Below are 27,046 nucleotides of genomic sequence, written 5' to 3'. Positions count from 1 at the left end.
TCCTCCCCTCCCCCCTCCCTCCTCCCTTCCCCCCCCCTCCCTCCCTTCCCCCCCCTCCCTCCCTTCCCCCCCCTCCCCCCCTCCCTCCCCCCCCCTCCCCCCCTCCCTCCCCCCCTCCCTCCCCCCCCCTCCCCCCCTCCTCCCCCCCCCTCCCCCCCTCATGGCCCGACATTTTCCTCACTCCACCATTACCAACAAGCCAGGGGATCAACCCTGGTTCAATGAGGAGTGTAGAAGAGCAGGCCAGGAGCACCACCAGACGTATCTAAAAATGAGGTGCCAATCTGGTGAAGCTGCAACTCAGGACAACATGCATGGTAAACAGTGGAAGCAACATGCTTTAGACAGAGCTAAGCGATTCCACAACCAACGGATCAGATCAAAGCTCTGCAGTCCTGCCACATCCAGTCGTGAATGGTGGTGGACAATTAAACAACTAACGGGAGGAGGAGGCTCTGTAAACATCCCCATCCTCAATGATGGCAGAGTCCAGCACGTGAGTGCAAAAGACAAGGCTGAAGCGTTTGCAACCATCTTTAGCCAGAAGTGCCAAGTGGATGATCCATCTCGGCCTCCTCTCGATATCCCCACCATCACAGAAGCCAGTCTTCAGCCAATTTGTTTCACTCCACGTGATATCAAGAAACAAGATTGGGAGTGTTAAGAACCTCGCCCCTCTCTACATCTCCTCCCCTCGCCTCCAGTGCTTCAATATCCTTTCTGTCGTGTGGGTCTCTCAAGTCAACAATGGATTTACGACATCTTTGTCCGATCTTACAGACCGTCTCTCTCTCTCTCTCTCTCCCTGCCCAGATCGCCAAGGCGGAGAAGCTGAAGCCACTTGAGGTGGAGCTGCGACGATTGGAGGATCTGTCAGAGTCGATCGTCAGTGACTTTGCCGACATGAAGCAGCGAGAGGAAGAGATGAGGGACACCAATGGTAGGAGCACCCAGCACAGGCTTCAGTCTGCAACACCCGCCCCTTCTCCACTTACTGCTCTCGGTCTCGGGGACCCTGTCTCGTTCCTCGGTCAGCGTCACTCACCCCTCCAAGTCAGAAGTTTGTAGGTTTTAGCTCCCTCCACCTCCCGGGACATAAGCCCCTCTCCCCTTCTCTCCCCCATAGCACGAGCCTCAGCTTCATACGGTTATCCAGTCGTCCTGTGAAAGATGCAGTGGGCTCTGCTTCAGGCACTTTGTGGCAAAGCATCCCTTGCCCCAACTGCCCTCCACTAGCCCTCGGAGTAAAGAGGGGTGGTCTAGGGCTTGGGTACCAGGGGCCAGGGGTTAAAAGGACTGCAGGACTGATCCCCAGTGTCAAAGGGACTTAGTTTTTAAAAACGTACATTTATTTCGCTCCTTCCACGACCTCGGGACGTCCCAGATCACTTTATAGCCAGTAATGTACTATTTTGAAGTGTAGTCACTGTTGCAATTCAGGGAACAGGCAGCCAACTTGCGCACAGCAAGATCCCACAAACAGCGTTGTGATCATGACCAGATAATCTGTGTTTTAGTGGCGTTGGTTGAGGGATAAATATTGGCCAGAACACCCAGGGGAGAATTCTGCTCTTCTCCCATTAGTGGCCGTGGGATCTTTTACGTCCACCTGAGAGGGGCAGGCAGGGACTCAGTTTAACGTCTCATCGGAAAGACGGCACCTCAGACAGTGCGGCACTCCCTCAGTACTGCACTGGGAGTGTCGGCCTGGATTAGGTGCTCGAGTCTCTGGAGTGGGGCTCGAACCCACCATCTTCTGACAAGGGGGCCTTGTCGAGGCAGATAAGATTCTGCATATTTTCATTCCAAGTTTGACTGCAGGATAAGGGAAGGTGTGTACAAACTGGGGCGAGTGTGGGCAGGATGGAACACCCGGAGGGGAGGCTCTCAGTGGGGTAGCGGAGGGAAAACACAGAGTCCTTTCATGGGCCGTTAGATGGGGTGCTCCATGGGCTGGAGGCCTCCACTCATCTAAACCAGGGAGTTGGAGTCAGAGGGCTGGGACCTTTCTACACCAGAGGGCAGAGTTGTGGAATAAGTTTTTGGGGAAGGACGGTATAAACGGGGTCCAGAGACAGAAGGGATCATTTGAAGCCCCTGGGATTAAAGGGACAGTGGCTGCATGGTTACAAAATTGGCTAAAGGACAGAGAGTAGTGGTGAACGGTTGTTTTTCAGACTGGAGGGAAATATACAGTGGTGTTCCCCAGGGGTCAGTATTAGGACCACTGCTCTTTTTGATATATATTAATGACTTGCACTTGGGTATTCAGGGTATTTCAAACTTTGCAGATGATACGAAACTCGGAAATGTAGTAAACAATGTGGAGGATAGTAACAGACTTCAGGAGGACATAGACTGGTGGAATGGGCAGACACATGGCAGATGAAATTTAACACAGAAGTGGGAAGTGATACATTTTGGTAGGAAGAATGAGGAGAGGCAATATAAACTAAATGGTACAATTTTAAAGGGAATGCAGGAACAGAGAGACCTGGGGAGTGCACAGACACAAATCCTTGAAGGTGACAAATTGAGAAGGCTGTTAAAAAAAGCATACAGGATCCTGGGCTTTATAAATAGAGGCATCGAGTACGAAAGCAAGGATGTTATACTAAACCTTTATCAAACACTGGTTAGGCCTCAGCTGGAGTATTGTGTCCAATTCTGGGTACCACACTTTAGGAAGGATGTCAAGGCCTTGGAGAGGGTGCAGAGGAGATTTACTAGAATGGTACCAGGGATGAGGGACTTCAGTTATGTAGAGAAACTGGGATTGTTCTCTTTAGAGCAGAGAAGGTTACGGGGAGATTTAATAGAGGTGCTCAAAATTATGAAGGGTTTTAATAGATTAAATAAAGAGAAACTATTTCCAGTGGCAGAAGGGTCGGTAACCAGAGGACACAGATTTAAGGTAATTGGCAAAAGAACCAGATGGCGATGAGGGTTTTATTTTACGCAGCGAGTTATGATCTGGAATGCGCTGCCTGAAAGGGCGGTGGAAGCAGATTTAATAATAACTTTCAAAAGGGAATTGGATAAACACTGAAAGGAAACATTTGCAGGGCTATGGGGAAAGGGCAGGGGAGTGGGACTAATGGGACAGCTCTTTCAAAGAGCCAGCACAGACACGATGGGCCGAGAGGCCTCCTGTGCTGTAAGATTCTAGGTGGTGGGATTGACCTGTTAGAAAGGGACAGGGTGTCAGTTGTGGACAGAGTGACGCTCCCATGAAAGGCCTGCCATGTCCCTGCTCTCACCTGAGCTGTTTAGCGAGAGTGGATCCAGGATGGGGGTTCGGGGGAGGAAGTGACCCCAGGCATCGACCAAAGGTCAGACTCGGAGCAGCAGTGACCCAGGAGCAGGGAAACGGTGCTCGGGGCAGCAAGGTGAAAGGAAGAGGGAGGGCTGCCTTCAGTGAAGTGATCTTAGTGCAGATTGAATCCACTCCTCCAACCTGTTTGATGGGCCCCTCTCTCTCTCTCTCTCTCCCTCCCTCCGTGCAGAGTCCACCAGTGCTCGTGTCCTGTATTTCAGCATCTTCTCCATGTGCTGCCTCGTCGGCCTGGCCACCTGGCAGGTCTTCGACCTGCGACGCTTCTTCAAAGCCAAGAAGCTCATTGAGTAACGACGATGTGTGTGTGTGTGTGTAAAACGTTGGCCCGTGTGTGTGTGTCTGTGCCTGGAGAGTGTTCAGTGGGTGGGGTTAATTTACAATAATGTCTCTTTATATTAAATGGGGTGCTTTGAACATTTAAACTGTAGGTTGTGTTTTAATTCGTAGCATTGCAGTCAGTAATTGGCCCCCGGTCGGTGTTTCAGACCAGTCTGAGGGAGTCCTGGAAACAATCAGTATCCTCAGACATGCCCTGGATCAGGAGGTGGGACCAATAGTGTTCGCTGCCCTGAGCTTTCGATGATTGATTGTTTTCGGAAGGTACTGGGATTAATTCCACCCGGCCCCGTCGCTCCCCAGGAGAGAGAGAGACAAACGTCCGAACTTCTTTGGGAAAAATCTGACGTTTGTAGAAGTTCCTCTCCAACTCATTTGCCGGTGTGATGCTGCACAGTGTCGAGTGGATTCCTGGAGGAATGCTGCAGGGAGGGAGAGTGCACTGGGGGCTGCATTTCCTTCACTGTGTTGGACTTCACCTGATGGTCATCAGGCAGAGCTGGTGACAGCCGCTCCACCCTGACCCCGCTGCACCTTGAACCTCGTAGGATCGTACAGCACAGGAGGAGGCCGTTCGGCCCATCGTGCCTGTGCCGGCTCTTTGAAAGAGCTCTCCAATTAGTCCCACTCCCCCCTGCTCTTTCCCCGCGGTCCTGCAGATTTCTCCCCTTCAAATATTTGTCCAGTTCCCTTTTGAAAGTTATTATTCAATCTGCCTCCACCGCCCTTTCAGGCCGCGCATTCCAGATCAGAACAACTCGCTGCGTAAAGAGAGAATTCTCCTCCTCTCCCATCTGGATCTTTCGAAAATTACAGTAAATCTGTGTCCTCTGATCGAACCCTGCTCCCCTCTAACCCTCGCCCCCCGCCTCGACTCCCCCCCGGGCCTGCCCCTCGATCCCCGGGCCTGCCCTTCGATTCCCCGCCCAGGCCTGGCCCTCGCCCCCCCACCTTAGGCTAACATTCTGCGGGCCGCGATTATCCCCGCTATCAAACCTCGCATCATCCGAGGGCCCCCGGTGGTCCTGCTCCCCCTGGGTGAGGCCACAGCAGCTCGACTAGTTATTTAAGGCAGGGCCGTGTCCTTGTGACAGTCAGTCCAGAATAGTTTCAGTGAGCAAAATGGGGTTCACTTTTCCCCTCTGTGTTGATCCACCAGCACCAAGTTAAATGGCTGCACCAAACACTCTGTGAGAATGTGATGTGAGGGTTCGGGACTGTTTTGACAATGAATCCAGGTGGGTAATTTGGGGCCTGTATCTGACATTGGAGACTCCAGTTTGATCAGTGCCCGTTCACAGTCTGTCCAACACCCTGATTTAAATGTGCTGCTGGTGTGAAGGTTGCCAGTCAGACCTGCTGTGTGATGCCCATCTTGACCAGGGGCTTTACGTGCTTTTAATAAGTTCTCTGCAGCGAGCGAGTGCAGCTCTCCCCGTGTCTTTCAGCACCACATGGCGTGGGCCCACTGCAGGCCCAGGGGAGGTGCGGAGCCCGAGCAGTTCGACCCTCGGAGGTTCGAGGCAGGGACAGAGTGAAACTTGGACCGTTTGGGCGGCTCAAACTTCGAAAACTCGCCTCTCCTCCTCCTGCTCCCTGCGTGAGTGGCCAGAGACTGCGGCCTCTCCCTGTCCCTGTCTAAACCATTCGAGTCTTTGGGAATCTTTACAAACTCATTCCAAGAATAAAATTAATGTTCAACTGAAAGCTGGAGTCGGGAGTGTGTTGTGTCAGAACAGGGCTCGGACAGCCCGGGCAGCTCACCCGGCCCCTGCCGGGTAGGTGGGGACAGGGCTCGGACAGCCCGGGCAGCTCACCCGGCCCCTGCCGGGTAGGTGGGGACAGGGCTCGGACAGCCCGGGCAGCTCACCCGGCCCCTGCCGGGTAGGTGGGGACAGGGCTCGGACAGCCCGGGCAGCTCACCCGGCCCCTGCCGGGTAGGTGGGCACAGGGCTCGGACAGCCCGGGCAGCTCACCCGGCCCCTGCCGGGGAGGTGGGGGAGAGGAGCGGGGTTGGGGGGGAGCGGGGGGTCCTGGGCTCCCGGCACATTTCCCTTCTCCCTGAGGCCTCTCCTTGGGCCTGGGGCAGGAGGCCCGATGCCTTTCACATCCTCGCATGCTGCAGCAACAGCGACAAGTTCCCCGGGGGCCGCTGGGCTGCTGCTCGCCGGTGGAATTTCCATCAGGGGCCGGGGCCCACCGTGACTAATGGCCGCTGACCCAGGAAACTGGGTAATGACCATGGTGCGGTCAGGGGGCGATGGGCAGAATTCCCGCCCTCACCCTGTTGCCGGAAAGTCCAGGCATTGTGTGCACCGGTGACATCTCCATCCCCTGTGCTGTTAACCTGGTATTCTGATTTTGGACGCCTTATAACCGCCAGGGAAAGCACAGTGCCTCCTCCTCAGCGTGGGCAACGCAGGTCTAACTGGTGCCCAGGCCTGGCACCAGTGACCTGATAGAAGCTGTTCGACCTCACGGCCCAGGAAAGGTCGGGAGAGAAAGGCAAACGGATCAAATTTTCTTCCCTTTCGACAAGAAACGGCGTCTCTGAGAAATTATTTTGGAAAAACAAAACGGTTTATTGTTTCAAGGCACAATCTCTGTTCCTTGCGAGTCCAGGCCTGGTTTATTCCTGTCGAACCTTTACAGCCTCCGCTGCTCTTAAATTAAAGTGGCTGCTTTTTGAATTAACTGTTAATTCAAATTGAAATCATTTCTTAATTCCCACCACCGGCTAATTGAGCAGAAGTCAACTGTGAACTAACAGGAGGTGAGTGAGGACCCTGGGGATGAAAGAACTTTAAGGGGAATGTGAGACACAAAGAAACTCATTTTAATAATGTGTATTTTCAAAAAAAAGATACTGAATTTATACAGAGTCCAAAATGAAACACTTCTCGTTGTAATCCAGTGCAAGTTCACATTCTGTATTTCCCATCTTTTCACACCACGATCAGTCTGAAAGCTGGATCATTAATAAACACTTTCCCTGCACTGGCCCGAGGCAAAATTCAGGAATAAGAAACGAGATTCCCGAAGGCCGGGCTTAAGCACTTTGCGGAGAGTGAGAGAGAGAGAGAGAGTCACCAGAGCCGCGCTCGTCAAATCGCTCTCCGCTTTGACGGACAAGTTCTCAGTCCCAACATCACTCACAATATCGACAAGACGCCACTCGTCCATCTGATGTGACCCCCTGATAATCCCAGTCCCAACTGCTCCATGTCCGTGTGTTTCCCAAACTCTCCCAGCGTGATGCTGGAACAGGACTGGCCGTTCCTCCCCGGGAGGGCGCAGGAGATATTTTAAGATCGGCCTCCAGCTGCCTGCATTCCAGAGTATTGGGAATAGCGAAAAAAATAACTAGTTTGTTTGGTGGGCTGTGCGTGTTTGAATCTCCAAACTGAGATACTGATAACCAGGCGCAGGTTGGATCCAAAATTGGCTCAGTGGCAGGAAGAAAAGGGTAATGATCAAGGGGTGTTTTTTTGACTGGAAGGCTGTTTCCAGTGGGGTTCCGCAGAGCTCAGTACTCGGTCCCTTGCTTTTTGTGATGTATATTAATGATTTGGACTTAAATGTAGGGGGCTTGATCAAGAAGTTTGCAGATGATACAAAATTGGCCGCATGGTTGATAGTGAGGAGGAAAGCTGTAGAGTGCAGGAAGATATCAATGGACTGGTCAGGTGGGCAGGAAAATGGTAAATGGAATTTAATCCGGAGAAGTGTGAGGTAATGCATTTGGGGCCGGCAAATAAGGCAAGGGAGCACACAATAAATGGGAGGATACTGAAAGGTGTAGATGAAGTGAGGGACCTTGGAATACATGTCCACAGATCCCTGAAGGTAGCAGGACAGGTAGATAAGGTGGTTAACAAGGCAAATGGAATTCTTTCCTTTATTAGACACGGCATAGAATATCAGAGCAGGGAGGTTATGCTGGAACTGTATAAAACAATGGTTAGGCCCACAACTTGAGTACTGTGTTCAGTTCTGGTCACCGCATTACAGGAAGGGTGTAATTGCACTCGAGAGGGTACAGGGGAGATTTACGAGGATGTTGCCAGGACTGGATAATTTTAGCTATGAGGAAAGATTGGATAGGCTGGGATTGTTCTCTTTGAAACTGAGGAGGCTGAGGAGTGATTTAATTCAGGTGCACAAAATTATGTATGGCTGAGATAGAGCGGATAGGAAGGACCGATTTCCCTGAGCAGAGAGGTCAATAAACAAGGGGCAGGGCATAGATTTAAAGTGATTGGTGGAAGGATTATTGAGGAGCTGAGGAAAACATTTTTCACCCAGAGGCTGGTAGGTGTCTGGAACTCACTGCCTGAAAGGGTGGTAGAGGCAGAAACCCTCAACTCATTTAAAAGGCACCCGGATATACACCTGAAGTGCTGTGACCGACAAGGCGATGGACCAAGTGCTGGAAAGTGGGATTAGGCTGGGTGGCTCATTTTCGGCTGGCGCGGACACAATGGACTGAATGGCCTCCTTCTGTGCTGTAAATTTTCTATGATTCTAATTAACACTAAGCAGGGTAGTTTAGGGGTCATGAGAACACTACTGAAGAAAAGTAACTGCTGGGAACCAAGCAATGTGTCCTTGTAAACCACAGATTAGGGAAGTTCTAGCTTCAGTGACAGAGATGGATCACAACAGGGTATAAAAGTGAGGGGATACTGAAGTAAGGGGCAGTTGGGACTGGAGACACCGGAGATCAAGCTCAGGGAGTCCGTGGTTCCATCCAGAGGGCTGATCTCGTCTCCACGGGGGATTTGCATGTTTAGTCTGGTATGGTCGAGGAAAGAGAATTTGCTCATATATTTCTTAATGAGGTATTAAAGTTGCTGACTCTCAGACTTGTTAATTAATAAGACAATGCATTATTTAGAACCTTCCATCCCTAAGTCTCTCTGCTGCTCTACTTTTAAACTTTCACCATTTAGTTTACATTTCATCTCATTTTTCTTCCTCTCAAAATGCAAAACGTCACATTTCTCTGCATTAAATTTCACCTGGCCCATTTACTAACCCGTGGACGTCACAATGAAGTCACTGACTCCTCTTCACAGTTCCCCACGCTGCCAATTTTGGAGTCATCTAGAAATTTTCACCTTGTGTCCCACAAACCCAAGCTCATATCATTCTCTACATTGAGATTAACAATGGTCCCAACACTGACCCTGGGGCACACCAATGTTTGCATCCCCCCAGTCTGAAGAAAATCTATTAACCACTGCTTTCTGTTTTCTGCCCTTTCAACAACTTCCTGTACACAATGCCTCATTCCTTTTAATATGGTAAGTATTAATTTTATCAACAAGCCTCCTGTCCTGCATCTTACCAAAAACCCTTTCACAATCAATGTACACAACATCCACGACATTTCCTTTATCAGTCGACTTGAGTTATCTCAAATGATCCATGTTGGCTGTTCTTAATTGATGTGTTTTTCTAACAAATGTTGAAATGTTTGCTCCACCTCATCTGGTTTGATCTGTTTCAAGACGCAACAGAAAGGTCGAGTTGTCTCCTGGAGTTAAAGATAAATTAGGTTTTAAAATTATGTTTCAGACAATGAGGGACATCTGGGTTTAGACCCGCCCATTCTGTGCCGCACTCACACACTCCGATTGGTTGGAGGACCAACTCACCCCTCACCCGCCCACACCTCCAGTCAATTTCCGCTCCTCCTATTGGTCCGGAACTCTCCTTAGTCATCAGGACGGGATTAGAGGTGAAACTGACATCCTGAGGTGCAGTTCGAAAATAAACATGAATTGAACCCGTCAGTTGCAACATTTAATAAAACGAAATTAATAAAAGTTACCGTAAAAAATATTTTCTGGATTTCACCAAAATGGGGGAGCGTCTGCGCTGTGTGTTTGTGCCGGTTTAAATGGCACAAAGAGCTGGGGTTTCAGTTTATTTTATTTTCCTTGGTCCAAACGCGCTCTTCCTGCTTCCAATGTCTTTGTTTTTCGGCCTGATATTATGATCATCAATGGCGGCTGCATCACCCAGCATGCAGCGCGGTACAGATTGTGCCCTATCTGAATCAGTGGAGCCCAGCGCGCAGGCGCAGTAGTGACTCATTATCGGGCAGTGTGTCCTGAGCATGCGCGGCCAGTCGAGGCTGCGGGAGGAGCGCGTTCGGTGCAGGTCAGAGGATCGGAGCAAGAGGCTCAATAAACCCCGGGGCCCGGGTCCGGGCTCAGGCCCAGGCTCAGGCTTTACAAACCCCGAGTGCGGCCCCAGACCCGAATATAAAACAGTGAACATTATCCCCCCCTCACTACCCGCCGGGAAATGAAGGGGAAATGGGGATCGGTCAGGGAGCGTCTGTAAATGAAGGGTAAATGGTGATCGGTCAGGGAGCGTCTGTAAATGAAGGAGAAATGGTGATCGGTCAGGGAGCGTCTGTTAATTAAGGAGAAATGGTGATCTGCCAGAGAGCGTCTGTAAATTAAGGAGAAATGGTGATCGGTCAGGGAGCGTCTGTAAATTAAGGAGAAATGGAGATCGGTCAGGGAGCGTCTGTAAATTAAGGAGAAATGGTGATCTGCCAGAGAGCGTCTGCAAATTAAGGAGAAATGGAGATCGGTCAGGGAGCGTCTGTAAATTAAGGAGAAATGGTGATCTGCCAGAGAGCGTCTGTAAATGAAGGGGAAATGGTGATCGGTTGGGGAGCGACTTATGGTTCAGGGCTACTGAAAGATGATGCGATGGGTTTGGATTTCAGCACAGGGAGGAGGGAGAGTGTGTGGGACAGGGGATTTTCAGGTTTGAGTAATGAGAGAGGAAATAATGTTCCATAGAAAGTAGAGTTATCTGATCTGAACTTCTATCTTGTAATTACAGTGATAACTTTTATAAACTCCATTTACAGGGGAGGATTTGCAGAAGGAAACTCAAACCAAAGATCTCGTCAAGATCTGACAGAGTCACTCGATTCATCAGGACCTGAATATCATCGGCCTTTGAATGTGGAAGGAGAAACTTTTGTCTGTTCTATCTGTGGGAGAAGATTTCAAACATCAGTGTGAGTGGAAAAGCACCGAGACACACACACCCGAGTGAGAGTGTTCCAGTGCACTGACTGTGGAAAGAGCTTTCCCCAATTACACAGCCAGAAAAAATATCGCACCATTCACAGCGGGGAGAAACCATACACGTGTTCTGTGTGTGGACGAGGCTTCAACTGATCGTCCAACCTGGAGACACACAAGGACACCCGGACCATGGAGAAACCGTGGAAATGTGGGGACTGTGGGAAGGGATTCAATTCCCCTTCAGAGCTGGAAACTCATCGACGCAGTCACACTGGGGAGAGGCCGTTCACCTGCTCCGTGTGTCGGAAGGGATTCACTCGGTCATCCCACCTCCTGACACACCTGCGAGCTCACTCTGATGAGAGACCTTTTAAATGTTCTGACTGTGAGAAGAGGTTTAAAAGCAACAGTAATCTGCTGTCACACCAACGCACTCACACTGGGGAGAGGCCGTTCACCTGCTCTGTGTGTGGGAAGGGATTCACTCGGTCATCCACCCTGTTGACACACCAGCGAGTTCACACTGGGGAGAGACCTTTTAAATGTTCTGACTGTGAGAAAAGGTTTAAATGCAAAAGGAATCTGCTGACACACCAATGTACCCACACTGGGGAGAGGCCGTTCTCCTGCTCCGTGTGTGGGAAGGGATTCACTCAGTCATCCACCCTGTTGACACACCAGCGAGTTCACACTGGGGAGAGCCCGTTCACCTGCTCCGTGTGTGGGAAGGGATTCACTCGGTCATCTGAGCTTCTGACACACCAGCGAGTTCACACTGATGAGAGACCTTTTAAATGTTCTGACTGTGAGAAGAGGTTTAAAAGCAAAATTGAACTGCTGAAACACCAACGCACTCACACTGGGAATAGGCCGTTCATCTGCTCTGTGTGTGGGAAAGGATTCACTCGGTCATCTCACCTCCTGACACACCAGCGAGTTCACACTGATGTGAGACCTTTTAAATGTTCTGACTGTGAGAAGAGGTTTAAAAGCAAAATTGAACTGCTGAAACACCAACGCACTCACACGGGGGAGAGGCCATTCACCTGCTCCGTGTGTGGGAAGAGATTCACTCGGTCATCTCACCTCCTGACACACCAGCAAGTTCACTCCGATGAGAGACCTTTTAAATGTTCTGACTGTGGGAAGAGGTATAAAAGCAAATGTAATCTGCTGACACACCAATGCACCCACACTGGGGAGAGGCCGTTCTCCTGCTCCGTGTGTAAGAAGAGATTCACTCGGTCATCCTCCCTGCTGAAACACCAGCAAGTTCACACTGAGAGACCTTGAAATGTTCTGACTGTGGGAAGAGATTTAAAATCACAAACGAATTGCTGAGACATCGACGCACTCACACAGGGGAGAGACTTTTCACCTGCTCCGTGTGTGGGAAGGGATTCACTCAGTCATCACACGTGCTGAGACACCAGCGAGTTCACGAAATGAGCAGGTCCAACGAGCCGGTCTGTAACACAGGCCAATGACTCAGTGCAGCTCGTTACCCAGTCACTGGGCTCCGTTATAGCCTCTCCTGCCAGTAACACACAAAGAGAAATTGTAAATCTGAAACAGAAAGAGATAATGTATAACACTTCATATCAACCACCAGTTTTTCCCTCTTTCCGGCTTTTAAAACAATCTGTTTCACAGTTTGTCAAACCCGAAACAGCCTCTGGGATTTGCAGATTGAGAATTTCAGTGGAAATTGGGACCGTCATTAAGTATCGGAACAAATATCCCCGCTGAGGTTTCGGGATTGTTACTGGTTTATTTATATCAGTGAGTGACCAATTTTAAACTCGGTGAGGGTCTAAACCTAAGGTAAGAGCCTGGGATAGACAAGAGATTCTTCAATGTATCAAGTTAAATTACACTGATTCCACCAACATTGGACATCACATCCCTCAAACATTGTGACCTGTTACTGTATAAAACTGGTGAGGGTGGAAATGGGAAATAACTGAAAAAAACTTCATTGTATCAAAGTTAATTCTGATCATTATTATTATACAAACATTCCACAGCCGGTTCCTTAAAAAGGACCCAATATCAAACCAGTCCCCAGTCCTTGGGCCTGTGTCTATGTTGTGATTTGCACCCGCTTCTGACTGACTTGGTATCAGACGCACTCCCGTCAACAGTAAACAGATGGAGCCGGATCCATAAGAGAAAAATGAGGACCGAGCTCCGCGGTTCTCCCAGAGTGCGGGAGGCGGAGTAACAGCAGCAGACAGAGAGATCTCTCTAAACCAGCCGCTGCCGCCGGAGAGAAGCGAGTCCCGTTCCGAGCCGTGTCTGTCAGGCGCCCGCTGACCCTCTCTTCACTGAAGGGGACCGATTCAGCACCAACTCACACACCCACCATTGGATCATTGAATCACCTTCAACACCTGAATTACATCACCACTTGATCCTCTATACACGAGGAAATACAAACCTTGACCACGCAACTTGCCCTCATAATGTAACCATTTTAGCCCCGGTATCATTCTGGTCTTTCTGCGCTGCACCTCCTGCAAGGCCAATATATCCTTCCTGAGGTCTGGTGCCCAGGACTGAATGCCGTGCTCTAAATGTGGCCTTAGCAGAGTTTATAGAATTCTAACATAACTTCCACCCTTTTGAATTCCAGTTCCCTTGAGATAAAGGCCGACATTCCATGAGCCATTTTAATTATTTTTTGCACCTGTCTGCCAACTCGTCATGATTTCCCGAAGTATCTCTGCTCACCCACAGTTCCTGGCTTCTCACCATTTCGAAAATACTCTGATTTATCTTGCTTCGCGCCAAAGTGGATGGCCTCACACTTCCCCAGATTGAAACTTTGAACAGTCTGGGGCTCTTTTGTCGAGAAAAGAGAAGGCTGAGGGTGACCTGATACAGGACTTTCAGATTATGCAAGGGTTTGATAGGTCAGATGTAGATAAGGTGTTTGTACTTTTGGGAGTGGGGATGTCAGAACTTAGGGCCATGAATATAATAGTCATCAATAAATCCAATCTGGCATTCAAGAGAAACATATTTATCCAGAGAGGCGTTAGAATGTGCAGCTCGCTCCCACACGGAGTAGTTAAGACGAATATCATGGATGCATTTACGGTGAAGTGAGATAAACACATGGAGGAGAAAGGAATATTCGTGTTTGCTCATCGAGTTCGATGAAGAGGGGTTGGAGGAGGCTCGTCTGCAGCATAAACACCGGTATAGTCTGGTTGGGCCGAATTGCCTGTTTCTGTGATGTACATTCTATGTAATTCTATGTAAACTCCATCTGACACAGTTTTACCAACTCACTGAATCTATCAATTTCCTTTTACAACTTTATGCTCCCATCTGCACTACTCACTGTGCCTCCTAACTTGGTGTCGTCAACAAACCTGGATATACCGCTCTCTATTCCTTTATCTGCCTCATTTATACAGATCCCTGGGGGACACCACTAATCACATCCTGTCAATTTGAGTACATACCCATTAACCCTACTCTCTGTCTCCTCCCTCCAAACCAACTCCCTCCCCATGTCAATGGGTTGCTTGGAATTCCACATGTCAACAGAAATGAGAACAGTCTCTGATGTTAAACCTTAACGAATGCTCTGGAAGTCAATACACACATAACCCCCATAGACACTCCATCATTTACCACGTTAGTTACATCTTCAAAAAGTTCAACTATTTTCGTTAGACTTGACTTACACTTTACAAATCCATGCTGGCTCTCTCTGATCAATTCATGTTTATCCAAGTGCTCAGTCATTCTTTCCCTAATAACAGATTCTGGTAACTTCCCCACAACAGACGTCAGACTAATAGGTCTATAATTTCCTGTTTTATCTCTCCTACCCTTCCTAATTAATGGAATGACATTTGAATTTTTTCAATCCATGGAACAATTCCTGAATCAAGAGAGTTTTGAACGATCATGACTAAAGCATGTCCAATTTCCTCACCTATTCCCCTTCGTCCCCTGGGATGGTAAACATCAGGTCCTGGAGATTTGTCTATCTTTAGTCTCATTATTTTCTCCATTACCATTATTTTACTTACACTGAATCCCCTTGATTTATTTTCAGTTTTCCTCGTGTCTCTGGTTTATTATCCTCATGCTTTTCTGTGAGGATTTAGCAAGTCTGCCATTTCCTGATTTTCAATTACAATATCACCTCCATCTGTCTTTCAGGGGCCCACATTACTCTTAGTCACCCTTCTTTCTCTTAATATCCGTGTAAAAACCTTGAAAGTTGTCCTTAATTTCACTCACAAGTTTTTCTCGTTTTCCCTCTTTGCACCTTTTACGATTTTTTTTAGTTTCAGCACCACAATAAACGACTCTTCACTGTGAAATTTGTTCAATTCGTTCTTCAGTGTCAGAGCGAGAATTGTCCATCCGTAATTTATTTAAAGTAACAAACAAACACAAGCACACATATTCATTCGTGTATCAAAGCACTGATGGACACAGAAAGATAAACACAGCTTGAAACGCAGTCAGTATCGGGATTCACAGGGAAACGGGCAAGCGAAATGGACAAAGATCAAACAGTCTGAGCCCACAACAGAATGTGACGTGTAGCTGATAGATATTAATGAGAGGAGGTGAGAGACAGTACCATGAATTGGCACCGTGGCTTAGTTGGTTAAAGCACCTGTCTAGTAAACAGGAGATCCTGGGTTCAACTCCCAGCGGTGCCTTTGTGTAATTCATGGTGTTAGTGAATTTGAGAAGCACACAGTGCTGTGTTTTGTTCAGGATCCAACACGGAACTGATCAGGAGGTCTCTTCAAAAATGCCTTTTCATCATGCAGACAGCCCTCTCGCAGAATGTGTCCGTGACACGTTCTTGTTTCTGGGCTCGTTGAGGTCGGGGTATAATTCTTGATTCGATGTTTCATCCCCTGGAGAAACCCTAATTTAGCCCTGGACTTTGGATCTTGATCTGCGGTTCAAAGTTTTGCGAAGAGGGAAAAGGAGTCCCCAAATCACTCCACCTGAATCTCAAGCGCTTTTGAAAGAAATTCAGTTCAAACAATCAGGACTTTAAAGGCACCTCAATGACCTGCACTTTCATTGAACGAGCTTTGCTTCCAATTACATTCAACCTTGAAACCGCTCTGGGTTTTCCCCTCACTGAAGCAGAGTGTGGCCGCTCTGTATCTGTGATCATGTCGGTGACGAGGTTCGCTCTGATATTGGTCGCTTTCAATTTTTAAGATCTCGCCAAGCTCAGGGAAAAGAAACCGGGTATCAAATTGTCCCTGTAAGTGATGAATTGAAGGGATTGGTGCTCCAAGCAGATCTGGAAAATTCACAGTGCGGTCACTCAGGAATTCCAAATCCACCCTCTCGCCACTCCCCCCGTCTCAGTCTTTCCATCTTTACCCTTCACTGCCGGTGTTCCAGGTTCGATCATCCGTGGCCGTTCAACGAAGCCTGAGAAGTCCATGAGGGAAAAACACGGAGAGTCAAGAGACAGAGACAAGGTGGGATCAAAGTATCGGAAGAAATAGGATCAATGTCAAGTTCTGCGAACGGGCAGAATTTAAGATGAAGCTTGGGAGAGATTCCTTCACGTGTCTTGCAATTTTGCAAGAGACCATTGGGCTCCGAATTAAAAGCATGAGCCGTGCTGGAGAGTCTCTCTGAGAGAGGGAATGCGGTTCGTCAACTCCAGTTCATCGTTATTTGAGCAGTAAACATAACTTTAAGAAGCAGCGCTGCGAACAGGATTCGAACGGACGCAGGAAATCCCCAGGGGATTTCGAGTCCAACGCCTTAACCACTCGGCCATCGCAGCTACAAACATCTGTTATGCACGGCTGTAAATCAGAATGTGTAGGTTTATCACAAGCGATCTGTGATACAATGTTCTCTCAGACAGGTGAAAGGCCCTGATCCCTGGTCTGTGCTGATTCTCTGATAGTTTACTGGGTAAAGGCCCTGATCCCCGGTCTGTGCTGACTCTCTGATAGTTTACTGGGTAAAGGCCCTGATGCCTGGTCTGTGCTTATTCCCTGATAGTTTAGTGGGATTCATTCTGTATCTCTCAGTCTCTGGTACTGTGTGTGAGTGTGGGATTCATTCTGTATCTGTCAGTCTCTGGTACTGTATGTTAGTGTGGGATTCATTCTGTATCTGTCACTCACTGATACTGTGTGTGAACTTGGGATTGATTCTCTATCTTGTCAGCAGTGTGTGTGAGAGTTTGTGATTCATTCTTTATATGCAGTCTCTCATACTGTGTGTTGGTGTGGGATTCTTTCGGTATCTGTCAGTCTCTGTTTCTCCATGTGAGTGTGGGAATCATTCTTTATATACAGTCCCCAGTACTGTATGTGGGAGTTGAATTCATCCTAAATATGCAGTTACTCATACTGCATGTTAGTGTGGGATTCATACTGTACCTATCAGTCCCTGGTACTTGATGAGAGTGTGGGATTAACTCTGTGTCTGTCAGTCTCTAGTACTGTATGTGAGTTTGGGATTCCTTCTGTATCTGTGAGTGTTGGATTCATTCTGTGTCTGTGTGTCTCTGGTACTGTATCTGAATGTGAGTTTCATTCTGTATCTGTACATAATTATTCTCTCAGATTACATTATTGTGTTCAATACTTTAGCTTTAATATCTTAATGTTTGAAGAGTTTTACTCCTTATTTAATTTGTAAATATGGACAAACTTTAGGATTTAATGTTGGAGGTTTGAATCAGATAATGTGTGTGCTTTTTGGACGACTATTAAATCTGCATCTCTGTGAGTACGATTGTGGATGATAATGAATCTTTCAAACGGATAAGGGAACATTTTAGAATTGGTTTGTAATGTGTAGATCAGTCTGTAGAAATGGAATTGATACTGTATCTTTCAGTCTAATATTGTATGAGATTTTTGGACTGGTATATAATGTGTATCTCAGTCTGCACTAATAGAATTGATACTCTATCTTTAAATTTCATTCTACGAGTGCATTCTGAACTGGTATCTAATTTGTTTCTCAGCTTTACTATCTTTCAGTATTTCTCAATCGATACTGTACGTGAGGTTTGGATTTGTTTGCAATTTGTAGCAAATGGTTCACTTTTCGAATGGATATTTCATGTATTAAAGTCATGTGTGAGAGAGTTCTGGGATAGTATTGAATTGGAATCTCGGGTACATTATTGGGATTCATTCTGTCCCTTTCAATCGGGTACCATGTGTGATTTCTCTCTGGTATTTAATTCGTAGCTATGTTGCCCTATTGTGAGATTGACACAGTGCCTTTCAATCTGAGAGTGTGATTTTGGACTGGGATTTTTGTATCGACCTGTCAGCGGGACAGAGTTCGGGGCAAATGGAACAGTGTCTGCCTCACCCACTCTGTTTGAATGTTGGATTGAAAGTGTGTCTCTGGAACTTGGGATCAGTGTGGGACTGAGTACTTCTACTGTCTGAGACTGTGGAACTGATGACCTGTCTGTGTCTCTGTGCTCTGTGGGTGATAATGTACCTCCTGTGTGTGAGAAGGAGCTGGCTGCACTCCTCCTTGTGCCTCGGGTGGAGGAAACATCACATTCATTCTGGATCATTCAAGGATTCGCCTGTGGAAAGAAAATGATCTCTTGTAACTCAAGAAACGGTGAGGTTGAAAATGGAAAAGTGATCAGTTTAATATCTCTGCTAATGATCATTTTGAATATCCACAAATGAAAACCAGTGATACAAACAGTGTCAGTGTCTGACTCCACTGCAGCACTCAGCTTCTGCACACCAGGTGTGTTGGGCTGTTTTACAACAATTTCGTGACATCCAGACACAACCCAACCCCTGCACTGATCCATGAATGGGACTACCCGATGGGGCAGGGACCTTTGTCCAGGTCAGGTTTCTCATCCCCTCTCCCATGGGACTAACCGTTCAACCGAAAATAAACAGCCGCTGTTTAAATTGTGTCCTTCACACTTCTCACCTGATGCCTGCAATAGATGCTCTTTGTATAACTCCCCACATTCTTACTGTCCGGCTCTGTTTCCACTCTTCACTGTCCAATAACAATAAACAGGGTGAGACTGGAACTAAACCAGGGCCATTCACTCCTGGTTTGGGGAGTGAAAGCAGCAATGGTTTTAATAGCAGGTTCTTCCCATTCTCTCTCCCTTCCCCTGGACACACCCTGTCCACACACAGCCCGAGAATTTCCTCTCCCTTCCCCCCCTCTCACTCCATGTTCCGGGACCGTTTCCTGATCCACTCCGCCTCTTACAAACAGCCCCCGGACTCCCCCTGCCCTTCCCCCGGACTCAATGCCGATCTCTGAGCCCATCTGCGGACACGGTCCCGGAGCGATGAGCTGCTGTAACGAGGCTGCTCTTTGCTCCCTTCCCCCGGGGGCCGTGATCTCTCCATTCCCGCCTGTCTGAGCAAAGGAAGTGGGTCTGGGGGAAAGGTCAGAGGGAATGGGCTCCACAGGCAGTGCAGGAACAGGCACCAGAATGGGAAACAGATGGGATTCCACCAGTGCCCAACGCTGGAATCCAGACTGACTTTACAATCTCCAACTATTAAACTCGAGGTTTCCATCCCTGCTGTTTCTCTCGGGGTCTTTTGATGGTAAAGAGTCTTTCAGAGATAAAGTGAGCGGCTGTGGAATGAGCCAATGGGTTCTGTTCATTCTTGGCTCCCTGACTGATAAAGTGACGTTTGACTCCGAAACTGGAGGGAGGATTCCTCAAACCAATCCTGGAGAAACGGGGGAGGAAAGTGGGAGTCGGTGTATTTGCTGGGACCGTGTAGGATTAATATCAGGCAGCAACAGTCCCAGTTTATTTCAATCGGAGTGAAACTCTCGGTCACTGAGAGTAATACAGAACGGCCCTGAGCTGCAAGATTGCAGAGGGGACAACAGGCAAGAGAGGGTTAAATGTGTGACACTGTCCCTGAGAGTGGGATTAATAATGTGTCTGTCTCTGAAATAATATCAGTGAGAGATGAGACTGCATCTTCTGTCTCTCCACCTTGGAATAGAAATTGGAATGGAATATTTTCCAATTTGTTACTGGGTGAAAACGGGACATTACAGGTCAGTTTCTCTCTCTCTCTTTACTGTTATTGAGCTTGAGACAGACACACTGATAGGAAGCGTAATGCTGATACTGTGCCTGTCTGTATCTCTCTCTGGCGCTGTACATGAAGGTGGGATACTATTTGTTGAGTGTGAAACGGACATACTGATGGGAAGTGTGAGACTGATACTGTTTCTGTGTGCGTGTCTCTGTCTGTCTGTTTATCTGTCTTTCTCTCTCTCTAGCACTGTAAATGAAAGCGGGATACTGTTACTGAGCGTAAAATGGACACCCTGTTGGAAGGTAAAGACTGATTCTGTGTCTGTGAACAGACCTCCGGTGCAGTTGGTGAGACGGTCACTGTCCCTTCTATTATGTATGAGACGGATTAACGGTGCATTTATCAGTCTCCAGTCCAGTATGCAAAGGAGGAGAGAAACAGCCTGTAACTGTCTGACACTGGACTGTCTCTGAGAGTTGAATTTATTCAGTAACGAGCCGTCTCTGGGTGTTGAGAATGGGACGGATAGGACACCAGTTAATATTGTCTGTCAGTCAGTTTAGGAGGAGAGAGAAACACAGAGAGAATGGAGGAGCCCAGAGCGGATAATTTGTAATATCGTCTTAACCGAACATATTTCAGTGTGCGAACAATATAATCATGTAAAACCAGATGTGGATTATCACAGTCACAGCTGTGATTGACTCCTGCCCCTGAATCTGGGGAGCGCCGGCCTCAGAGTGTTTAACAGTTACTGAGCGGGGAAACTACAACTTACCCCCGAGAATCCGCAGCACAGGCCGAGCGGGGAGGAAAGCCTGTCCCGGGAATGGTCAATCTGGCGAGCAGTTTGTCCTGTGAATGTGAAGATGTGAAGATTGGGTCAGAGAGAGTGTGTTAAAGGGGCGGGCGGGTTAGATTAATGTCACTGTGTTTGTGTGGCCGGACTCATCGCCGAATTTCCTCGTCCCTTTGGAGTAAAATATAAAAAAATCCCTGTCAAAGGACCGCCCTCCTCCCCTGCCGAGCTCCGAAATGGAAATTTAAGGTAAAGTTTTCGTAAAATTCAAGATTTCAGCCGAAAAACGGAGATCATGTCAGCGATCGGGTGAGAGAGCGCGATCAGTGCAGCAATGAAACGGGTTAAAATCGAAACTGGTGCTTTTAATTCCGGTGAAAGTTTTTCGACAGCAAACATTCCGGTGTTAGAGATAGGAAGGGGCTAGTCTGGGAATCTGGAGTGCCCGATTTGAATTGGAATCGGGGAGATTAAGAGGAGAGAGAAACACAGAGAGGCTGGAGGGGCCGGGAGCTGACAGCAGGGTGTCTCCGCCCAGTCCGCTCTGTGCCTTTAAGTTGCTCTGTGCCGCCGCCTCTCGTTTCATTTCTGACCCAGCTCTGACTGTCAGTGAGATTTTCCACAGAGTCCCGGAGATGACAGATACTGCAGCCGCCGAAACGGCTCCTCCAGCCGCCGCCGCTCAAACCAATGCTCCGAAGAAGAAGAAGGCGGTTCCCCGACCCAGGACAGCCGGTCCCAAATTGAGCGAACAGATCCTCAAGATTGTGGCGGATTGCAAGGATCGCAAGGGGATCTCCCTGGCCGCGATCAAGAAGGTTCTGGCGACCAAAGGCCTGGATGTGGAGAAGCTCCGGTCCCAGATCAAATTAAGTATCAAGAGAAATGTGGAAAAAGGCTCCCTGGTGCAGATCAAGGGCACGGGCGCCTCGGGCTCCTTCAGAGTCGCTAAGAAGGAAACCCAGGGAAAAGTGGGAAAGAAGGTGAAGAAACAAGGAACCAAGAAATCTCCCGGAAAGAAACCGGCGGCAACGAAAACAGCAGCCAAGAAATTAACGGCAAAGAAAGCAGCGGCCAAGAAATCTCCCGGAAAGAAACCAGCCGCCAAGAAAAAGGCGGCGAAATCCCCAATTAAGAAGAAAGCGGCGGTGAAGAAGCCCAAGACCCCCAAGCCGGTGAAGGCGAAGGCGAAGAAGGGAGAAAAACCGAGGGCCAAGCCCAAGCCGAGGTCAGCAAAGCCCAAGAAAGCAGCGGGCAAAAAGAAGTGAAAAATCAAGTGCAACTTGTGACCATCTGAAGCCAACGGCTCTTCTCAGAGCCACCCAGGTCTCTCCGAAAAGAGCTGATCCCGGAATCAGATGATTCCTGTCCCGGGGCCGGGCTCAGGTTTCAGATAGAAATCATTTCCAATAAACCCAGGGTCCTGGTGACTCGCTGACATTCGCTGCCCCAGCCCCCACTCCCACTGTCTGGAATAAAATGGAGAGAATGGGATGTCCGGGCCGGGCCTCACTGGAACTGGCGGGTGTTCGGCTCCAGTCCCAGTTCATTGTTTTCACAGATTCAGGGCGAGAGTCGGTGACAGGGGAAAACTGGCGGAGATCCGCCGCAATCACAATTCAAACCCCAACACATGAGATTCTTCAAATCAGCGGGAATAAAGTGTTTGTAAACTGCTGAACCCGTCTGGGAGGGGATGTGTGGGGAGATCGAATCGGGTCTGGGACTGAAATGGGAGGAGGCGGGTGGACTTGTTACAGAAGGGACTGTATTTAGGCAGGAATATTACTGACTGTTAATTGTAACGGGGCTTATTTAAAGGCTCCGGGTTTCTGGGAATCCTTGAATATGAAGCCCGAGTCTGTAAGGGTTTGTGCGGAGCGCTGTGTTTCGGTTCAATTATCGAGAAACGGTTTGAAATTGGCGGGAGGAGAAAGCTGGAGGTGGAGCGGGAAGATCAGAGGCCGCTCTCCGCTCTGTCCGTCACTCTGACTCTCTCCTCCCCTCTCTGTCCATCACTCTGACTCTCTCCTCCCCTCTCTGTTTAATATCTCACTCTCTCTCCTCCACTCCCTGTTTAATATCTCACTCTCTCTCCTCCCCTCCCTGTTTAATATCTCACTCTGTCTCCTCCCCTCTCTGTTTAATATCTCACTCTCTCTCCTCCCCTCTCTGTTTAATATCTCACTCTGTCTCCTCCCCTCTCTGTTTAATATCTCACTCTCTCTCCTCCCCTCTCTGTTCAATATCTCACTCTCTCTCCTCCCCTCTCTGTTTAATATCTCACTCTGTCTCCTCCCCTCTCTGTTTAATATCTCACTCTGTCTCCTCCCCTCCCTGTTTAATATCTCACTCTCTCTCCTCCCCTCTCTGTTTAATATCTCACTCTCTCTCCTCCCCTCTCTGTTTAATATCTCACTCTGTCTCCTCCCCTCCCTGTTTAATATCTCACTCTCTCTCCTCCCCTCTCTGTTCAATATCTCACTCTCTCTCCTCCCCTCTCTGTTCAATATCTCACTCTCTCTCCTCCCCTCTCTGTTCAATATCTCACTCTCTCTCCTCCCCTCTCTGTTTAATAACTCACTCTCTCTCCTCCCCTCCCTGTTTAATATCTCACTCTCTCTCCTCCCCTCTCTGTTTAATATCTCACTCTCTCTCCTCCCCTCTCTGTTTAATATCTCACTCTCTCTCCTCCCCTCTCTGTTTAATATCTCACTCTCTCTCCTCCCCTCTCTGTTTAATATCTCACTCTCTCTCCTCCCCTCCCTGTTTAATATCTCACTCTCTCTCCTCCCCTCTCTGTTTAATATCTCACTCTCTCTCCTCCCCTCCCTGTTTAATATCTCACTCTCTCTCCTCCCCTCTCTGTTTAATATCTCACTCTCTCTCCTCCCCTCTCTGTTTAATATCTCACTCTCTCTCCTCCCCTCCCTGTTTAATATCTCACTCTCTCTCCTCCCCTCTCTGTTTAATATCTCACTCTCTCTCCTCCCTTCTCTGTTTAATATCTCACTCTGTCTCCTCCCCTCCCTGTTTAATATCTCACTCTGTCTCCTCCCCTCTCTGTTCAATATCTCACTCTCTCTCCTCCCCTCCCTGTTTAATATCTCACTCTGTCTCCTCCCCTCTCTGTTCAATACCTCACTCTCTCTCCTCCCCTCTCTGTTTAATATCTCACTCTCTCTCCTCCCCTCTCTGTTTAATATCTCACTGTCTCTCCTCCACTCTCTGTTTAATATCTCACTCTCTCTCCTCCCTTCTCTGTTTAATATCTCACTCTCTCTCCTCCCCTCCCTGTTTAATATCTCACTCTGTCTCCTCCCCTCCCTGTTTAATATCTCACTCTCTCTCCTCCCTTCTCTGTTTAATATCTCACTCTCTCTCCTCCCCTCCCTGTTTAATATCTCACTCTGTCTCCTCCCCTCTCTGTTCAATATCTCACTCTCTCTCCTCCCTTCTCTGTTTAATATCTCACTCTGTCTCCTCCCCTCCCTGTTTAATATCTCACTCTCTCTCCTCCCCTCTCTGTTTAATATCTCACTCTCTCTCCTCCCCTCTCTGTTTAATATCTCACTCTCTCTCCTCCCCTCTCTGTTCAATATCTCACTCTCTCTCCTCCCCTCTCTGTTCAATATCTCACTCTCTCTCCTCCCCTCTCTGTTCAATATCTCACTCTCTCTCCTCCACTCTCTGTTCAATATCTCACTCTCTCTCCTCCCCTCAATCTTTCATCCTGTGCATGTTACAGACAGGTCAGGCTGCATAAAAAGTGAACCAGCATAAGTTCGTTATTCATTCAGCAGCGATCTGAGTGAAGAATCATCATGTCTGGCCGAGGTAAAGGAGGCAAAGGACTGGGCAAAGGTGGAGCCAAGCGGCACCGGAAAGTGCTCCGTGATAACATCCAGGGGATCACCAAACCAGCCATCCGCCGCCTGGCTCGCCGTGGCGGTGTCAAGCGGATCTCGGGTCTGATCTACGAGGAAACCCGCGGGGTGCTGAAGGTTTTCCTGGAGAATGTGATCAGGGACGCGGTCACCTACACTGAACACGCCAAGCGCAAGACGGTCACTGCCATGGATGTGGTGTGCGCTCTGAAACGGCAGGGCCGCACTCTCTATGGATTCGGCGGCTGAACAACTCGACCCTTTCTGAGCCGCCCACCGCCTCACAGAGAGAGCACTGACCTGGGAACGGGGAGAGGAAAGATCTAGGAGTGGGGAAGCAGTTTCCGATATTTAATTAGTATGGGGAGATTCCCCAACACTCGGTACAGGGAGATCAGGAACAACGGCCGGGGTTCTCGGCCATCCCGAGAGAAGGAGCGGAATTCCCGGTTTCACGGTATAAATGAACAGGCGGGGATACAGAATCTTTCCCCAGACATTACATCCTCCGCTCAGAGTAAAATCCCTCCTCACTCCCTCTCCCGCTGTGTCCTCTCTGCTCGCTCTTTATTTCCTGCCCTCATTCAATGATCAGTTCGATGTGAAGTTTCTGTTTGAGGAGCGGTTCAGCGGGCCGGAACTGGCGGGATTTTTGAAATTGAAGCTGGACTTTACAGACAGATCAGAGAATGAAGCGGAATGTGAAACAGCCTGAGATTTGAGCTGAGGAGTGGGAAATAATGGAGATTATAAAGAGAGAGATTCTTAAATTGCTGGAGGGAAATGAGATTTTCTTCAAACTGTTTTTTGATGCTCTGAAATTGGCGGGCTTTTTGAAATTGAAGATTAATTTCAGCTCAGCCAATTGGGGCCCAAAACCTCCCGCCGGGTCGGTCTGACTGTCAGAGCTCGGTTCAAACCTGCCCATCAAATTCCCGGACTGGTCCCTCCCTGACTGGGAGTGAGACTGCAGCCATTCACAGGCCAGGGCTGGTCCCTCACAGACACTTTAAAAGGCGGCCCCAGAGCGCGCCCTTCCTATTAACAGTCTCTGTGTCTCAGGTTGTGTTGAGATCTGTTCAGAAAATGGCCAGGACCAAGCAGACAGCGCGTAAATCGACCGGAGGGAAAGCTCCTCGCAAACAGTTGGCGACCAAAGCGGCGCGGAAGAGCGCTCCAGCCACGGGCGGAGTGAAGAAGCCTCATCGCTCCAGAGCCGGCACTGTGGCTCTGAGGGAGATCCGCCGCTACCAGAAATCCACCGAGCTGCTCATCCGTAAACTGCCCTTCCAGCGCCTGGTGCGAGAGATCGCGCAGGACTTCAAGACCGACCTGCGCTTCCAGAGCTCGGCCGTCATGGCCCTGCAGGAGGCCAGCGAGGCTTACCTGGTGGGGCTGTTTGAGGACACCAACCTGTGCGCCATCCACGCCAAGCGAGTCACCATCATGCCCAAAGACATCCAGCTGGCCCGCCGCATCCGCGGGGAGCGCGCCTCAACCCGACCCGGCTTCAGCACCGAGAGCAACAAAGGCTCTTTTCAGAGCCACCAAATGGGCGGTGGAAAGAGCTCTGATCTCCTGGGTTGAAATGGTGGGACAGTGTCGATGAAAAATGTACTTAAACGGGAAGTTCATGAAGGGAGGGAGCGGATGGCAGGCGGGGCCCGACTGGTATTTATAAACTATCCATATCATAGGCCGTTATAACACCAGAGAGAGTTCGGAGTCGAGCTGATCTGTGAGGTTTCGGGCAGGTACAGTAACAGTTAAATATCCACAAAGACCAGACCCAGACAGACAAGGGGGACAATTCCAGACTCACCAAGAGCAGGAATTTGAAACGGACACAGTTTAATTTCCACACATCACACCCAGGATTGGAGGGAGGTGAATTCCACTCATACTGCGCAGACTGAGTCCCATCATCACATCCAGTGCCACGTTTAGACACGGAAAGTTCTGGAAACAGGTCCAGAAAGGTCTGATTTCGATCCTACTCTTTCACATCAGGTATCTCCACCCCCAGTGTCAATCTAACTCGGACATATGGACAGGGAGAGGCTCGTGCACTTGGCAAAGTCCAAGAGATGCAAGTTCCCGTTTCCAATATATGGGCAGCTTGGCTCGATTGACAGAATAAATCCCTCACTCACAGCCAATAACAGACAAATGTCATTCACTGATTCACCAATCGCTGACACAAGAATCAACACATCCGTCACCTTCTGGCGGACAAACCTGGGGAATGGAAGTCAGACCGAGTTAGTGTTGTGGGAGGATGAGACTGTAAATAACACTTACAATAATGGCCGGAACACAATCGAGTGCTTCTTGTTGCCGATGATCAAACTCACCTGGTATTTCTGGATCCCACCCGCCCAGTTTAATGAACTGATTATTTTGTGTCTCATTTCCGATACAATCTGCAAAATTCAACCTATTGGAGATTGTTGACATCTACTGTCCGGAAGCGAGATAATTTGTATTTAACAAGATATCGTTAGTTTCTAACGAATGGTTTTATTATTAAATTAAGCTCTGACTCGCTTCAGACAGTAACCAGCCCTTTCAGAGATACAGTGGGTGGC

The 27,046-nt window shown here is 48.7% G+C and overlaps 1 protein-coding gene, 1 long non-coding RNA gene and 1 other non-coding gene across 3 annotated transcripts; all 3 read left to right on the top strand.

Annotated features, from left to right (window-relative positions):
- The first annotated feature begins 813 nt into the window (after positions 1 to 813).
- LOC137312258 (uncharacterized) lies at positions 814 to 3,759 on the top strand. Its single transcript, XR_010960687.1, has 2 exons — positions 814 to 940; positions 3,507 to 3,759. It is a non-coding gene; the product is annotated as an uncharacterized lncRNA (long non-coding RNA).
- An 11,592-nt stretch (positions 3,760 to 15,351) lies between these two features.
- trnat-agu (transfer RNA threonine (anticodon AGU)) lies at positions 15,352 to 15,425 on the top strand. Its single transcript has one exon. It is a non-coding gene; the product is annotated as a tRNA-Thr (tRNA).
- A 5,781-nt stretch (positions 15,426 to 21,206) lies between these two features.
- LOC137312260 (histone H1-like) lies at positions 21,207 to 21,839 on the top strand. The gene has a single exon (XM_067978877.1). The coding sequence runs from the start codon at positions 21,207 to 21,209 to the stop codon at positions 21,837 to 21,839; it is 633 nt and encodes a 210-aa protein (XP_067834978.1).
- The last annotated feature ends 5,207 nt before the right edge of the window (positions 21,840 to 27,046 follow it).

This window comes from Heptranchias perlo, unplaced genomic scaffold (genome assembly GCF_035084215.1).
Source record: "Heptranchias perlo isolate sHepPer1 unplaced genomic scaffold, sHepPer1.hap1 HAP1_SCAFFOLD_413, whole genome shotgun sequence".
Lineage (NCBI taxonomy): Eukaryota > Metazoa > Chordata > Chondrichthyes > Hexanchiformes > Hexanchidae > Heptranchias > Heptranchias perlo.
Note: the sequence above shows the minus strand (reverse complement) of the source record. Positions and strands in the feature narration are given on the sequence as shown.

Excerpts from the sequence above, each read along its gene's own strand:
- LOC137312260 (XM_067978877.1), top strand. The coding sequence starts at position 21,207 with ATGACAGATACTGCAGCCGCCGAAACGGCTCCTCCAGCCGCCGCCGCT.